This window comes from Gavialis gangeticus, unplaced genomic scaffold, assembly GCF_001723915.1.
Source record: "Gavialis gangeticus isolate Ggan-Ray unplaced genomic scaffold, GavGan_comp1, whole genome shotgun sequence".
Taxonomy (NCBI): Eukaryota; Metazoa; Chordata; order Crocodylia; family Gavialidae; genus Gavialis; species Gavialis gangeticus.
This window is the reverse complement of record NW_017729031.1, coordinates 84,886,278-84,901,916: the sequence shown is the minus strand read 5'-3', so window position 1 is coordinate 84,901,916 and position 15,639 is coordinate 84,886,278. Positions and strand designations below refer to the sequence as shown.

General features: G+C 48.1%; 1 protein-coding gene across 1 annotated transcript in view; it reads right to left on the bottom strand.

Moving 5' to 3' along the window:
- Window positions 1-13,210, bottom strand: part of FAM207A (family with sequence similarity 207 member A) — a 139,138-nt gene extending 125,928 nt beyond the window's left edge. Inside the window, exons 1-2 of the mRNA XM_019523305.1 lie at window positions 13,046-13,210; window positions 3,111-3,219 (exon numbers count right to left, since the gene is read on the bottom strand). Of these exons, the coding sequence (XP_019378850.1) occupies window positions 3,111-3,219; window positions 13,046-13,159 (223 nt within the window). The 5' untranslated portion in view covers window positions 13,160-13,210. The remainder of the gene's footprint in view (window positions 1-3,110; window positions 3,220-13,045) is intronic.
- Window positions 13,211-15,639: the final 2,429 nt, after the last annotated feature.

The following is a 15,639-nucleotide window of genomic DNA, read 5'->3' as shown; positions in this document are numbered from 1 at the left end:
ATCCCAGCTACTCTCTCCATAGCTTTGCCTTTTTCTCCTGGGGCTGGATGAAGGCAGCAGTCTTCCTCTGCTGGCCCCTGTGATGAGGGTAGAGGCAGAAGACTGGAATCACTTCCCCTGCACTCACCCTGGTGTGCTGGGAAAGAAAAGAGATTTGTCCCACATACACTAAAGACTCCTGGTGCCAGGCCCTTAGAAAGGATGGCCAAGATCTCCCCCAAGTACTGCACATTTCCTGGACCATTCTCTCCTCCCCACAACAGCGTCACTCCCTCCAGGGCTTGGAGAATTTGGAAGGCCGTGCAGTTTCACAGAATCATAGAGAAGCAGGCCTGGAAAGGATCTCCAGAGGTCATCTAGGCCAACTCCCTGCCTGAGGCAGGATCATCCCTATCCAAACCAGTCCCCCCCAGCTCCAAACAGTCTATACCAATCTGACCATGGGGTAACATTTCTTCCTGATCTAAAATATGGTAATTGGTCTGACCCTGATCAAGGTCCCTTGCCTCTAGCAAGGAACCTCCACGTTCAATCCCAGCAAGAGCATTGACACCCATGAACGATTCATGCGCCTGCCCCCAGCAGGGATTGCGGACCACCCGCAGACACCGACAGTGGCGAGCAGCACCTTTTTGTAGGGGGTGCACTGCCACGCTCAGAGGGTGCACATGCAGTGTAGCTCAACAGTGTAGCTAATCATCCTGGCTGCTAGCAGATATTGCCAGGGACTTTAGCCTGTCCTTCACTGGCTACAGAGCACTAGAGCCAGTGTCTGGAGCCCCAGAACACCTCCACTCCCTGCTGTTCATATCCTCAAGGGAACCCCAAGCTATAGCTGGTGCTCACAAATGCTTTGAAAGCTTAACAAAAAACAACCCAGTGACCCACGGGGCTTACAGGAATCCATTTTCCTCCAACTGTCCCCTTTCAGCAAAGGCTGGCATATTGCTGGGACCAGTAAAATCCCTTTAGGTCACTCTGCTGGCAGGGTGTTGCTTTTAAAACACAGTGCAGGGCATTATCAGTCACCCTAGCTTTCAGACAGAGTGCATCACGTTCAACATGGCAACAGCATCCGATAGCAAGGTCTTCTTAAATGAGACATAATGTCTTACAAAGGGAGCAAGACCCTGCATTGCCTATGCTCTCCAAGGGCCTGCAGGAGGGGTAATGGCAGAATCTGAACTTGGCCTTCTCAGGGCTGCAACAGTAGGTGGGAGAGAAACATCTGTGCTTTTCTATTAGGGCTTAAAATAACCGAGTGTGTAGGAGAATTCCTATTCAGCCTGCCCTCCCCCTCCCTACGCTCTGAGCTAATAATTCCCTGCTGAGGATGCTGTCCACCCAGGCACAGAGATGCCTGAAGGCAATGCACGTTTCTCTACAATTGGTCAGTTTCTTTTCTGTCCTTGGGTCATCAGTTGTGGTATGCAAGGCCCAACCTGAAATCGCTGAACTGACACAGAAGCACATGCACTGATTTCTGCAATAAGGAAACCTACAGGCTTTCCAAACAAAGCACAACAGCTAAAGAAAGGGGAAGAAATTTCTTTCTGCCCCACTTAATTTCAGGGCTCAACCTCCCCCCCGCCCCCAAAAGGCATCAGTGAAAAAAGCGTTTGAAGAGGCAGACTGCAGTGGAATCAAGACATTGTAGTTGGGGAGGGGAGGGGACGGAAGAAGAGCGTAAAGAGAGTTGAAATGCTGCCAGGCACTGCACATCTGCATTATCAGCACTGCACAGAGACCAGCAGCTCAGGTCTATTTATAAACCAGACATGGCATTGAACGGGCAGCTGTAGTTTGCAGCAAGAGACTAGGATTGCAGGCTGTCAGCTTTCCACCATACACTGTCTGGTCTAATTAAAAAAAGATGAGCAAGAACATGCACACTCATCCCTCTGTCCAGCTAGTCACAGAACCATGGACCCAAACACTCTGAAAACAGAATTTCACTGCAATTTCCACACAAAAGACTGGCTTCCTAGGCAATTGTGTCCTCATACAAACTTTCTGCTGTCTGAAGTACAGATGCAATTGATGGGCTATGGCTGTTACAACTCGCCAAACACAGCCCTAGGATATTTGCTGGTTTTACTTGCAGCCCAGTTGATGTGAGAGGATAGGACAGGTTCTATGATAAAGGAAGGCAGAGCCTTTGTATCAGTAATAGTTTATCTTCATCGTGCAAATTAAGAGAAGAAAATGCTTATGGGAATCACAACAGGCATTCTGAAATAGCCTCCAACACCAGGAAAAATTGAAGAAATAAATAAATAAATAAATAAAAAGTTATGACTGTACTCTTCCACGTAGGGAAGGGAATCAGTTCGACACAAAAAGCTTGGCTTGCTATTCATAGTTTCACAATTTAGTCTTCATTAACTGTTGATATGGAGATGGGGACCCATATTGCTTCTTCCCAGTCTCCCCCATCCCGCTAACACACACACACACACACTTTGCTCTGAAGACGCTTTCTGACAGACTCCAAGAGGCACAGGTAAGGCTAAAATGCAATACAGAGTCTGTTCCCTGCTCTTCAAATTACACTTCCTCCTGCTCCCATTTGGAACCCATTTTAATACTTCCTGTTCAGGACCCAAAGCAGTCTAAGTACCAGCCTACGTTTATACCACCAGTGCAAAGCCAGATGCTGAAGGCAGTATCCAAACCACAATTCAGGTTACTTGGAGGAGTACTGGCCTACAACTCACTGTAGTGAGGGTTTGAACAGTAACCCCTGCTCAGCTCAAGGCACGTGTTTATGTTCCATTAACTACGCACACTCTTCCTCCTGACACCCATCAGATGTAAACTGGCCACTTGAAAGTGTAGAGATATGACACAGAATTGATTGCCTAGCTGTACTTTCTGGTAGTCATTTGAATAAACGTGCACAAGCTGAGGCTCATTCTAGTGCTACAGGATTAACCATGGATACAAAAAGGGGTCCCATCAGTCTACAGAATCTCAGCCTTCAAAACCCAATGAGATGGCAGCCATAGTCAGACTCCAGAGCAGACATGAGCACTGCCCTCCCCTGCAGGAGGGCTGAGCACCAGTTTACCACTGTAAGCCCCCAAATGACATCATCCCACACTACTTACCAGTCTTGGTGGAGACCACACTCCTTGAATCCAGATCCAGTTTCTTGACCAGAGTATTTGGATCAATCTTCATCCCAGCAAAGATGTCAGAGGTCAGGAAAGCCCAGTCCTTAGCCAAACAAGCAGAATTAAAAAAAAGAAAGAAAGACAACCAGACATGTTAGTACTGATACCATTAATAAAGTAAACTGGCAGGCAGAGCCCTACTCTCTACAGTCACTTCCCAGTAACTCTTTATCCAGGTCTGGCATGTGACCCACAGCATGTATGAGGACAAGGCCAAGCAACTAGTCTTCAGCTCATCATTAAACAACTACTAAGCATGCATGGGACTAAGCATAGATACTGATTGCCACCAGCACCATGAGCTGGCCTGGGTATCCAAGCCCCATTAGCCTAGCCCAGATTTACAAGAGGTATTCAGACACTTAGGGGGACCTACACACATTAACAAGTGGATCAGACATCCAAGTCACTGTTAGTTAAGCAAGTCAGTTATCAAGTTCTCATTGCTGTAGGGAGTTAAGAGTTGAATAGCATTTAAAACAACAAATAAGCAGATTAAGTATCTATCTGGAACTTTGGCACCTATGTAGTTTTGTAAAACCAATCCCTGGACTACACAGTTTTATGCTAGCATACTTGGATTCGTTAGGAGGACTATTTATAAATCATTATAGGTACAGCACCCAGAAAGTTTACAATTATAGTGGTACAAATATGTCTTTATACTGAGATACCTTATCGCCCTTCTCTTGAGAACAGCTATGCCCATATAGTCACCTTTATACCAAGAGATCTGTGTCCATAGAGAAGACAGGGAAGTGGTACAGCTTCCGCTGCACCCATATAGATCAAGCAATCCAATTCATATGTTTAGACAAGGCCTAGATTTCTCTAAAATATAAAAAGGAATGGTTTGCCCTCATGTGGACAGCTGTGTGCAGTACTGCCCGCCCCCCTCAAAAAGGATATCCAATACTTTCCGAACAAATCTCAGCTACTGTATAATCTAATGATCCAAGAAGAAAACACTGTATTCATCCAGCATTAACAAGTGACAGTCCACACAGTAGGCCATCACTTAGCAAGGAAAGGAAGCACAAATATAGTTTTGCAGTTTGACTTGCTCATATTTAAAACTGCAATTGGTATTAAAACCTCCTGGCCAATCAGCAGCAAGTGTCGGGGCTGCCAAGGCCACTCAGCCAATCAACAGTGGGCAGCATACAGCAAAAAGAACAAGGTTAAAAAAAGAACTGCTGTGGAGTGCACTTCCACCACAATTGCAGTAGGTCCCTACCCATCTATAAGCATATCTATAGCTGAAGCTTCATACAAAAAGTGTGGTAGATGGCAACATCTGCAGAGATGCTACATTGTTATTCTGTGCTCAAGGTATTTTTGCCTCAGACACACAGCACAGCAAAGCTCTGAATTAACCACTCTGCATTCTGGGCAAATGTTGCATAGTGCCCTGCTCCCCCATAATCATTTGGGGATTTTTCCAAGCTGCATGTCGTGTTTCGTACTCCTAGATGGGAATGGAATTCTGCAACTTAGGGCTAAACTGAGCAGTTCCCAGGATCTCTGATGTCTAAGTCGCTATCCATCAGGTTTTGTTCCAGGGAATTTTTTTGTTCATTTGTGTTGGTGAGCCAGCACCTTTTTCAAAGCACTGTCAGCAGCATAGAGGAAACACTGGCAAGTGCTCCAATCCTCACCGTGACAAATAGCTAAACCCATGCAAGGACTCAGACTCATGGCAGTAGTTGCACCAGCAGAGGCAGCTGACACCAAGCAGGAATTTTTTCATCTTTTCCTAGAACAATTTCACTCTATTTGCTACTGCTTTTGGGCTCAGTCAACAAGCACTGGCTGATAGGACAAGAGAACATTACCAGCTGGGGTGACAGAACCTGATGATGTCAAGTCACTTGCAACTCACTGTGAGCTGTAGTAGCTCACACCTTATGCAAGAGCTCCCCTTGGCATGGAGCAGCATCTAGCCACTGCTATCTGCATGCTTGCTTCTCCCCCACAGTTGCTACTAGTCAGTATTTAATCAATTTGGCATTGGTAGATCAATTACTGGGACCATTTTAATGAAGCTGTGCACTGCTAGGAGGCAGGTGCAGTCAGACTGGTTCATAAGATCCTGCAATGAGCAGAAAGTTGTTCACGGATGCCCATTACACAGACTCCCAATTTGTGCTGGGGCCATCAGTGGAAGCCACATGCCTATTGTTCATTTCATGCACCGGGCTTCAAACTGAATGAACAGAAATGGCAGACAAGGTTCTTTCGGTAAGTCTGATATCTTTTATTAGACCAACTCAAATAGTTGGAAAAATTCTTCTTTGCAAGCTTTTGGATACAAATATCCTCCATCAGGCTGAGGAAGCAGCTGCAGTTGGTGTGTGCTCTTCCTGGATGGAATAAATTGTAAAGAAGCCAGAGGCTGGGCTGGTATGCATGCAAGACAGGCAGTCAGTGAAGGTGTAGATTGAGAAGTCAGTAAGTGAGAGAGAGGCTGGGGGCAGTGGGAGGTGGTAAGGGGAATGAAAATAACTGGTAAATAGTAGAAAGGTACCCAGGGAGTCAGATGTTAGGGAGGTTGTGCATCATATATCCAGTGTATATATTTTAGTCCATGATTTTTTGTATCCAGTAGGTTGATGAAATGAAGTTCATAGGCTCATCTGTGAAAGGTGTTTTGTAAATTCACAGCTAAACAGAAATGGGCATTTCTCCCTGGTACTGCAAGGCTTACTCAGTCACCACTGGAGGACCTCCAATATTCATACGGAAGAGTCTGGAAAGATCCATTTTTCCATACTGGAATCAGCCTGGTTCATAAAACATTTGCTCCCATGATTCCCACAGATCCTGCCAGCACTGTGACTTCTCCAGTTATTCTGGGACACTCAGCTTACCCTCTGCTTTCCTGGTGTACCAAACACTGATGACAGAAGGGACTGTTTGATGATACCCTGAGCAGCTGCAGAATGATGCTAGAGCATGCTCTCTGGAGACTGAACAAATACAAATGGAGAAACTGAGTACCTTGAGAGTAAGGGAGGGTGCCTGACAGGCAGATGGGAAGAGGAGCTGGCAGACTTGCTCACCATTCTGAACAGCTAGAGAGGAAGAGTCTACAAAACATTGCAGCAGCTCATCAACAGTCAGGGATACACACACTCCTACTCTCAGGCTAAGGGACACTTGTGAAAGACTTCTAGGCTTGTGACCTTGTGTAAGCCTTACACAAGCCTACATGCAATGGGACAACAATGAAGCATGTGGCATGACTGCTATATCAATCAGTAATGTGACAGGTGCATGAAATAGCAGGGAGTAATAACTGCAAGAACCACATGTTTTCATTAAAAATGATATATGTATATACATTTCCTAACTCTCAGGATTGTGAGGGGGAGGAGAGAAGGGGGAGTTTCAAAAACATGAACCCAAAAGGTTAAAAAACCAGGCAGCAAATAAAAAGAACACAAAATAACATTTTTTTTAAAACAAACATGTTTTCCTCAATCTCATAGAGGATTTTGAGCTACTGTCTTTACTCAAATATAATATGAGGTTTGTTTTCCTCCCCCCAGTCAGCTTGGATGGGAGGGCTCATCTGGTATTGACATATGAAATAGAGAGCAGGGCTGGCAGCTGCTGAGGCTCTGACTCTGCCCATGACCTGGAGCCCAGGATGGGGCCAGAGTCAGACCCACAGCACCCACATCCTCCCAGGTTCTGCCCACTCCCCCCACCTACCCTGTTGGTGTAAGGCATAGCTGGGCTCCAGCTGGAGTCTCTCCCCAGCATGGAAACTCCTCCACCTGATGGGTCCAGCAGCAGCAACAGTGCTGCAGGGCCAGGCAAGGGCTGAGCTTCCAGGTGCTGTGCTCTGGAGCAGCATCTGACAGCAAGGGTGGCAGGAAGGCTGCAGGGGGAAGAAGTAGGTGGGGCTGAGGGCAATGGGGGCACCTAATTCCCACCCCCTCACCAACCACAGCTTACTCTGCTGTAGCAGTGGAGGAGGGGGGGATTTCAAGACAACCTTCCAATACTTAGATTCTATACCTAGATAGTTATAAAAGATTTATAGAATTTTCTACATAATACATCTAATTATTGGGGGGGTTATCTTATATTACAGTAGGTATAGTATTACATGGAAGAGCCAACACTGCAGTTGTATCTCCACCCTTTTTCTTTTTTTACTGTCTTAATTCTTCCTATACAATTCTTCCAGCACTGTTCAGTCCCTATGCTGTACAGTGGAGACAAGGAGAAAGAAAAGTGAGCTGTACTGTATGATTTCACCTATACCAAAAAAATCAGTTTAACTGCAGGGTCAGGTCAGTTCAGGGCCTCAGTTAAAAGGGACACACAGACACACAAACAGACATGGACATGGACAAACACACTAGAATTCTGCATTTGGCTATTTTTTAAAGTCTCCGTATGGCAAATATTTAAAGTCCGGTGTATAAAGGGGGGCAGTAAGAAGATTACCAGATGTGTCCTGGAGGCGCCCCTGGCATTAATTATGCATTACACAATAAAATTACATTTGTTAAATGAAAAACAAACAAACAAACAGTCCTGACTCATTCAGGGACGAAAGTGTGGAAAAGAGATGACTGGAGGTTGAAAGATAACAGCAGGACACCTCTCCCTTCCTCCCAGCATACATGTTAAACTCACACAGTCTAGATCACATGGAAGTGGTTGGTTAATGAAGAAGGTGGATTTTTATTGCGCCTGTACTACTCAGCTATGCCAGGATAAAATCATAAAAAACATGAGAGCTAATACAGTAAGAGGAGAGCACATCACTGCAAGTGCACAGCACATTGATGACCAGGAAGGAAGGAGTGTTCAACAGTCAATCCTTGCATTTTAGAGGCCAGAATACCATGTCTACGAATAAACAAGAAAACTCCCCAAGTATACTGCTGCTTTGGGAACTGTATCACAACTTCCACATACTGAATGAAAACTAGAACACTGCCATTTCTTGGATGAATTTGAAGAAATGGTCTGTTTTCTGTAGACTAGAAAGCAGGGGGTCAGCACCATTTAAGTACAACAGGTACTGCTGCTTGTGAGCCGGCTGTGACCATGGGCTGCTGATCCTCTCTACAGTGCCCCAGCTCTCAGCTCTGTGCCAAAGGCTGCACTCTCACACTTGCACATGCCCCACCCCACTGCAGCCTCCGCTAAGCCTTACCACCAAGTGCAGCCAATTTCCATGGCCAATGGGGTAACAAGAAGCTGCTGTAGTGGAGCAATAGAGCAGCCCTCAGCCCAGAGCACACAAGGATAGCCACTGGCTGGATGCTGCAGAGGGAATCAGTGGCAGAAGAATGCCCAGAGCAGGGCAAGGAAGGCACCCCTGCTGCTGCAAATTGCTGCTTCTCCCCCTGCCATGAGTTGCATCCAGGCCTCAGACCACAGACTAACCATCTGCAGACTGGATCTGGCCAGTAGCCCAATCCTGGGTGCAAGTCAGGTGCTGCAGGGCCAGATCCAGCAATACAAAGTGGAGGGGGGGCATTACCCTAGTCCAGCTGCATGTGGGGAGAGGCATGGTTCAGCCCTGATCTGGCTGCACAGGGCTTGGGAAATTTGGTAGTAGGGGAGAGGTAGTGGTGTTAATTGCCACTTCTCCCTCACCATAAAATAATTCCCAACCTGTGGGGAGTTCTGTGGGCCAGATGCCATGGTTCCATGGGCCAGATCTGGCCCACAGGCCAGGCGTTGAACACCCTTGCCATAAACCAATACCCCTAAAATGCTTTTCCTCAAACAATCATGCATTCTGCCTTAGCAAGAATACCAGCTGTGATTACCTCTACTAGGAGGACAAAGTCAAGGGCACTGGATTTTGCCTATTATTCATGTGCACACACACATGCTGGGAAGACAAGTCTCTTTGGCAGGGCTCCAATGTCTCTTACAGGAGTGCGCTGAAGAATGCTAATGAGCAGAAAGTGATTCACAACACCTTTGGTGGTGCAGGATACCTGCAGCCTCCTCTCTGCAATCTACCAAGGCCCAGATTACACCTGCAATATTTTTCAGACGCTGGCATGGCTGCTTCTACATCTTCACCTGCTAAGGTTTACATACCACTTCAGCTAGAAAGTCTCTTCCAAACCTCAAGCCTACAGATTCTGATCACTTTCAGGCACAATCAGCAAGAAGAAAATTGTATATCTATATCTCTTTCCTTCTTGCCGATTGTCCAATGCATATATTTTACACACATAATATAATATTTAAAACAAACAGACCTGTTTGCACAGATGTTTCTACTACTCAGAAATCATTTATCCTGCGTGTCTGAAGAACATGCCCAGACTTATCTGCTCTTTTTCTATTTTAACTTTATTTATTGAGGTAAATTTCTAGTGTGCCTCACATTGATTTCCTGCAACTGGTTCAGAATTCTTCCATGTTACCCGTATAATGAACTATACCTTTATGCAGCTCTAGCATGACCCACCAGTAACTGTTTATGGTATGCAGAGGTTCACAGTACACAGTGCTGCTCATTTATAAGTCAGACTTTGAAAAAAGCAGACCTTTCTGATTCTGACTACCTAGCTCTGAGCAATTCCAGTACAATCTATAGGATTATTTAGCCTGGAGAAGAGAAGATGCAGGGGAAGCAGGGGGTGGGGGTGGGGTGTATAAGTCTTTAAATACCTGAAAGTTGATTACCCAGAGGATGAAGAGAACCTTTTCTCTGCTCCTAGTCCTGTCCCCTACAGCCACAATGGCTTCATGCTGCAGCAGAGGAAATTTAGGTAGGAGATTAGGAAGAACCTTCTGACTATGAGAGTGGTCAAGTAGAGTACAGAGGACACACAAGGGGTGGGCAATTATTTGGGCCCACAGACCACATAGGCAATTCTGGGGAGCTGCTGCAGGCCGGTCAGCACCCCCATCAACCCACAACAGCCCAGAGCCCATGCACCCTGCGGCTCCTCCCATCCCTGCCAACAGCGCACAGCCCCAGCCCCAGCCCCAACCTGCCCTACACCTGCTCCAGACCACACACCCATGCTGAGCAGCACTGGTAGCCAGGCAGAAGCTGGTGCTTCGTGCAGGGGAAAAAGTGGCCCCTCCCCCTCACTGCTGCTGTGCCCTTCTTGCTGCAGCTGCCTAGAGCCCATGGCCTGGAGCATGCAGCAACTCTCCACTGCCATTACTGCCACCTTCAGGCCACCCAGGAGGGCAGCAGTGGCAGTGCAGGGGAGCCACAGGGCAGCCCAGGCACGGGCTCCAAGAGGCTGCAGCAAGAAGGGTCTGGCAGCAGTGAAGAGGAGGGGCTGCTTTTGCCTTGCGCCAAACATCAGCTTCTGTTCAGCTGCCACTGCTGCTCAGTGTGGGTGGGCGAGTCTAAAGCAGGAGCTGGGCAGGCCGAGGTCAGAGCTGTGCACATGGGTTCCAGCTGGTCCAGACTGGTCTGTGCTGCTGGGCCAAGTCTGGAGTGGGTACAGGGCTGTGCATGTGGGTCCCTGACAGTACCATGGGGCTAGGGCCAAAGGCAGCAGCAGCTGGAAGGAGCCACTGCCACCTGGGCTGCCTAGAAAGGCAGTCCAACTATGGAGCTTCATGCCCAAGGGGGGCGGCAGGATGTGCCACAGGCTGGACAGTATCTGGGCCAGGTAGGATCAAGGGAGCCCGCTACAAGCCACACAAAGTCCCTCTGTGGGTGGATCTGGCCTGGGGGCTGTATTTTGCCCACCCAGGGATAGACAGAGGTATAATTGTATCAGTAACAAAGGATACAAATAGACATGTGATACAAGAGTAGCAAAGCTATTACAACATTCTCCATTCAGGGACAAAGTTAGTATGATTTAGCTACTTTGTATTACCACAGGATTATGCAAATAGCAGCCTATGCTCCCAGCCAACAGCTCTCCATTCCCTTTAAAGTTGTTAAAAGGTATGTTTGTCCATCCCTATAACAGACCAAAAGGATGACAAAAGACAGTATTAGCTCAAAGGTATTATTGATGCGGCAATGGACAACACTGTAGCAGAAGAAAGGACTGCCAGCCTGAAAGCTAACAGACATCCCATTTACTTTAAGCTGGATGCAGGTGCAGAACTCATTGCAGAACCAGAAACAGTGATATTAGCACAAAAAGAAAAGCTGCAGGCAGTTAAAAGTTAATGGATAAACTCCAGGCTTCACCAGCGACATTATTTCCACTAAAGGAACAAACGTAATAAACGTCTGGCTAAATTAACTGGAAAAAAGCAATTTGTAACAGTACCAAAAGAAAAAAAAGGTTGAAGCTAGTTTTAGGCTAAAAACATGTCAAGCCCTTGACCTCATCAATTGGATGTGCTTCCTGGAGGAATAGGGGACCCAAACTACTGAGAAAGGTGTTCAAGAAAGTCTTCCAGGGGCAGGGATGCTTTCAGTAGAGCACAGAATACAGCCGACAAAGGTCAATTATGCCATGATGCATACTACTAGGAAAGTGAGAAAAACACCTTGAAACAAAGGTGGAGGCTAAACGAGGAACTGGAACAGGATAGGTCCACTGGTAAAGGAATCACAGAGAACAGAAGAACAACAAAGAGTGTAGACTTACTGACTATTGTGGGAAAGATGAATACTTTACTTCGCAGAACCCACATTCATTTATACTTTGCTTATATGCAGAGTTTGACAAAGCTGAAAAGGGAACATTTTCTACATTTCCTGGGGGGAAAGTTTTGGAGAGATGATTGATGTCAAATATTTTTCAGTGACTGATGCACCACTAGTGGTTCTGGCCCCCAAGATTGTTTCTCTCTCAGTGCTTTTCTCAGAAATGTAAAACTCTTGAGTGATGGGCTTATAATCCAAGAAGGTGACTGCAACAGCCATTTGTGATATACAGTATACTCTGTTTAAAAGCCTAGCACTGGGACTGAAAAAAATGCCATGGGCTTGCCCCATAAAGATGCAAACAATGCTTACTAAATGCACAGCACCATCAGCACTCTAGCACTATCTTACCCTGAAAACAGCCAAGCCCCAAGTTTGGAATAATCTGTTTCAAAACTGACTACTGGAAGCCTTGGAAATGAGGGGAGCTAACCAGTTTCAGGGATGCTGGTACCATGGCAAAGAGGAGGCCACCTGTACTCAACAAGATGTGTTCAGGCACTGGCACTGACAATACAGTAGCAGCCCTGAATCTGAGTAGCTTCCCTCACAGTCAGGGTTGCTAATGGCAGGCCTTTGGCAGCTGTCAGAAACAGTGAAGGACTTTGTCAGGAAGGCAAATGCACATTACTATTACATTTAAAAAATCCATGGGACTACCGTATAAGTCGGATTCAACATTTAATATTTATCTTAATGAATGCCTGATCATTTATCTCCTGGGTAACTTTCAGCAGTCTCCTGGAGATTTATATCCAATTCCTGGTGCCTCCAGAGCAACTCTGGAGGGTTGGTGCGGGTGAATAGGAAAGCACACAGGGGGTTGACCTAGATGAGCTCTGCGGGTCCCTTCCAGTCCAGCTTCTCTCTGATTTTGAGACGCCGCTTCCCGGGCTCTGCCCCAGGCGGCGGTAGTGCCCTGCTCTGCCCCAGTCACCCTGGGGGAAATGTACAGGGCTGCGCTTGTCCGGCTCTCAGCTCCCCGGACTCCTGAGTTCATCTCCCCCACAGCTGGCCCATGGCAGGGCAGCCGTGATATGACTTTCCAGGGCCACAGCCCTGCGCACTGCCCTCCCCACCGAGTGACGTGGTGCAGCCCATTTTGCCTTCCCCTCAGACATGCGGCGTGGTACAGGCCGCCGGGCTCCACACGCCCCTCGATGCACGATGGTACCTCCCACCAGGCCCTGCCTGCCCACCCCCCCTGCGGAATGGTACCACCCGGCCCGCGCTCCTCGCTTACCTTTCCGGGCGGCGCGCTCCAGCCGCCGGCCTCGCTCACTGCGTCTTGGCCCATGGGCTCCGGGCCCCTTGGGGCTGCCTGGTGCAACCGCGGCCGTCTCACTTTCCCCACCATGGCCGGGCCGGGCCAGAGCCTGCAGTATCTGGGCGGGGGGAGAGGAGGAGCGTATGTGCCTGTGCGTGTCAGCAATTAAACCTCCGCCCCGGGAACACGGCGGCGCTACGGGGTCCCCCCGCACGAAGGGGCCGCACGCACCAGCCGGGTCCGAGAGCAGTGATGGTGCAGGGCAGAAGTGCCTGGAGGGGCCCAGCAGGGGTAGGGTGCTGCAGCCATCAGTGCTGCTGAGAGTGAAATGCCTCCAGGGGTGTGCGCTGAGGGGGGCTGTACCCATGGGCAGAGAGTCCCACCCAGGTGTCGCAGTCCCCGGGGTGCCTCGTGATCCGCTGAAAGGAGCCCTGGGGCACCGCACAGTGTTTGCACCATTAGGGGTGCAGACCTGAGTTCCCAAGATCAACCAAGTGGTTTGAAATAGAAATTGACCCAGGTGCCCCGGTGCCCCAGGGTGGTCAGAAACACTCTGACAGGTGGTGGCCTTTCTGAGCTCTTGAAACCAGAGGGATGGCTCTGTTCCCTTCCTGCACTCTGCAGTGGAGTGAAAACAGAGAGCCGGCCTTTTCCAAAGGGCGCCTCAAGGCTATTGAGGGGTGCTGTGAGTCTGTCCTGGGTGCCTTGAGTCTAGAAGGGATAAGTATCACTGCCCTAAAATTAAATTTCTTATTTGCTGTAAAGAAGAGGGTTCCTAGGACCCTGTGCTTAGAGGAAAACATGACAGCAAATTAAATCCATATATGTGCTGACACCTGAGAGAGCAATGCTGAAAAAGGGAAATAGAGAAATTAGGCAAAATATGATTATTGCAAGCAAAGGGAAAGCTGCATTTCTGTGGTTTTCATTTGTTTGTTTTTTTAATAAGGGAGTGGGGAAAAATTGTTACTTCCTGCACTCTAGGGAATTAAGAAAGCAGAAACACATTAAGTCAAAACATGTTTGTTATTCTTGGCATGTCATGTCTCCCACGGAATTTGCTAGGCAGTGTATATATTTTATAGACAGAAAATGGAATATGCAGCAAAATCTGAAATAGATGTGCTAGAGTGCCTTGCAGGAGATCTGCATTTCTTTCCAAGTTAAATCTTCATTGAGGAGTTATTACACAATTTTCTTCCTTCCACCCACCCCAATAAAGGGGGGCACTATGCTTTAGTTATTGATATATGAGCATGAGATAATACTACAGTCTAAGCACATACTCCAGTTTGTAATGACCTGCTTTTCAGGCACTGATAGAGACCACTGATGAAAGGCATAAATATTCAGTCCTATTTATCTGTGGCTATATGAGAGCATGAAATATAAAACCACTTACTTTCCCCTGCACCAGTGCAATCTCTTCAAGCCCAATCCTTCTGCTCTCCTACTGGTTCTTCTGCACCAGACACATTTTCATCTGTTCCCAGTTTTCACTGCATGACTGAACAGACCTATATGTGGTAGCGGACTAGGCTTCTCTCAGCTGGGGCTGCATGAATTCAGCCATTCCAGCAGGATGACCAGGCAACCCAATCACCTAATAAATACGAGACAGAATCAGTGAGCCCCTTAGTCCAGGAAGTCTGATGCTTTCTGGGGGCCCGCATCTGGGACATTGCGGAGAAGATCCCAAAGCTCCTCCAGCCCACAGACCACTGTCCTATGCTCCTTATTCATGTGGGCTCCAATACATGGCTCAGAGCGCTCCCAGCCAGGTCATGAGGTGCTACAGGGATTTGGGAGCGGGGCTAAAGGGTCTGGGGGCACAGGTGGTGTTCTCGTTGATCCTCCCAGTCTCGGGCTATGGGCTGAGGAAGGAGAGGAGGATCCACGTAGTCAACCAAAGACTGCGACGCTGGTGTCATCGGGAAGGCTTTGGCTTCCATGACCACAGCCTGCTCTTTGGCAAGAGAGGCAGTGGGCTGCTGGGAAGAGATGGTCTTCACCTCTCCCCTGGGGAGGAGGCTCTTCTCAGCTAGACTAGATGACCTGCTCCACTGGGCTTTAAACTAAGCTCATTGGGGGACGGGGGGACTACCACCACTGCTGGCCCCCTGAGCAACCCTTGCAAAGCCAGCGGGCCAAGGCACTTAAGGGAGCCCACTCTTGGCCCAGCCCTGGTACAACCTGTGGGCAAGGCAAGAGCCCGCAAGGGGACACTTGCCTGCCTGTACACAAATGCCAGGAGCTTGGGGAACAAGCAGGAGGAGCTTGTCCTCCTGCTCAATGCAAATAATTATGATGTCATAGGGATAACGGAGACCTGGTGGGACTCCACCCATGACTGGACCTCGGGTATAGATGGCTATACCCTGTACAGGAGAGATCATGTAGATAAAAGGGGCAGGGGTGTAGCTCTCTACGTTAAGGAAAGCTACATGTCCCTGCAAGCGGATATTGGCGACCAGGGTGGATGACTGGAGACCCTCTGGGTTAAAATCCATGGGGAACACGGCACAGGGGACACAACGGTGGGAGTCTACTGCAGACCTCCCACCCAAAGT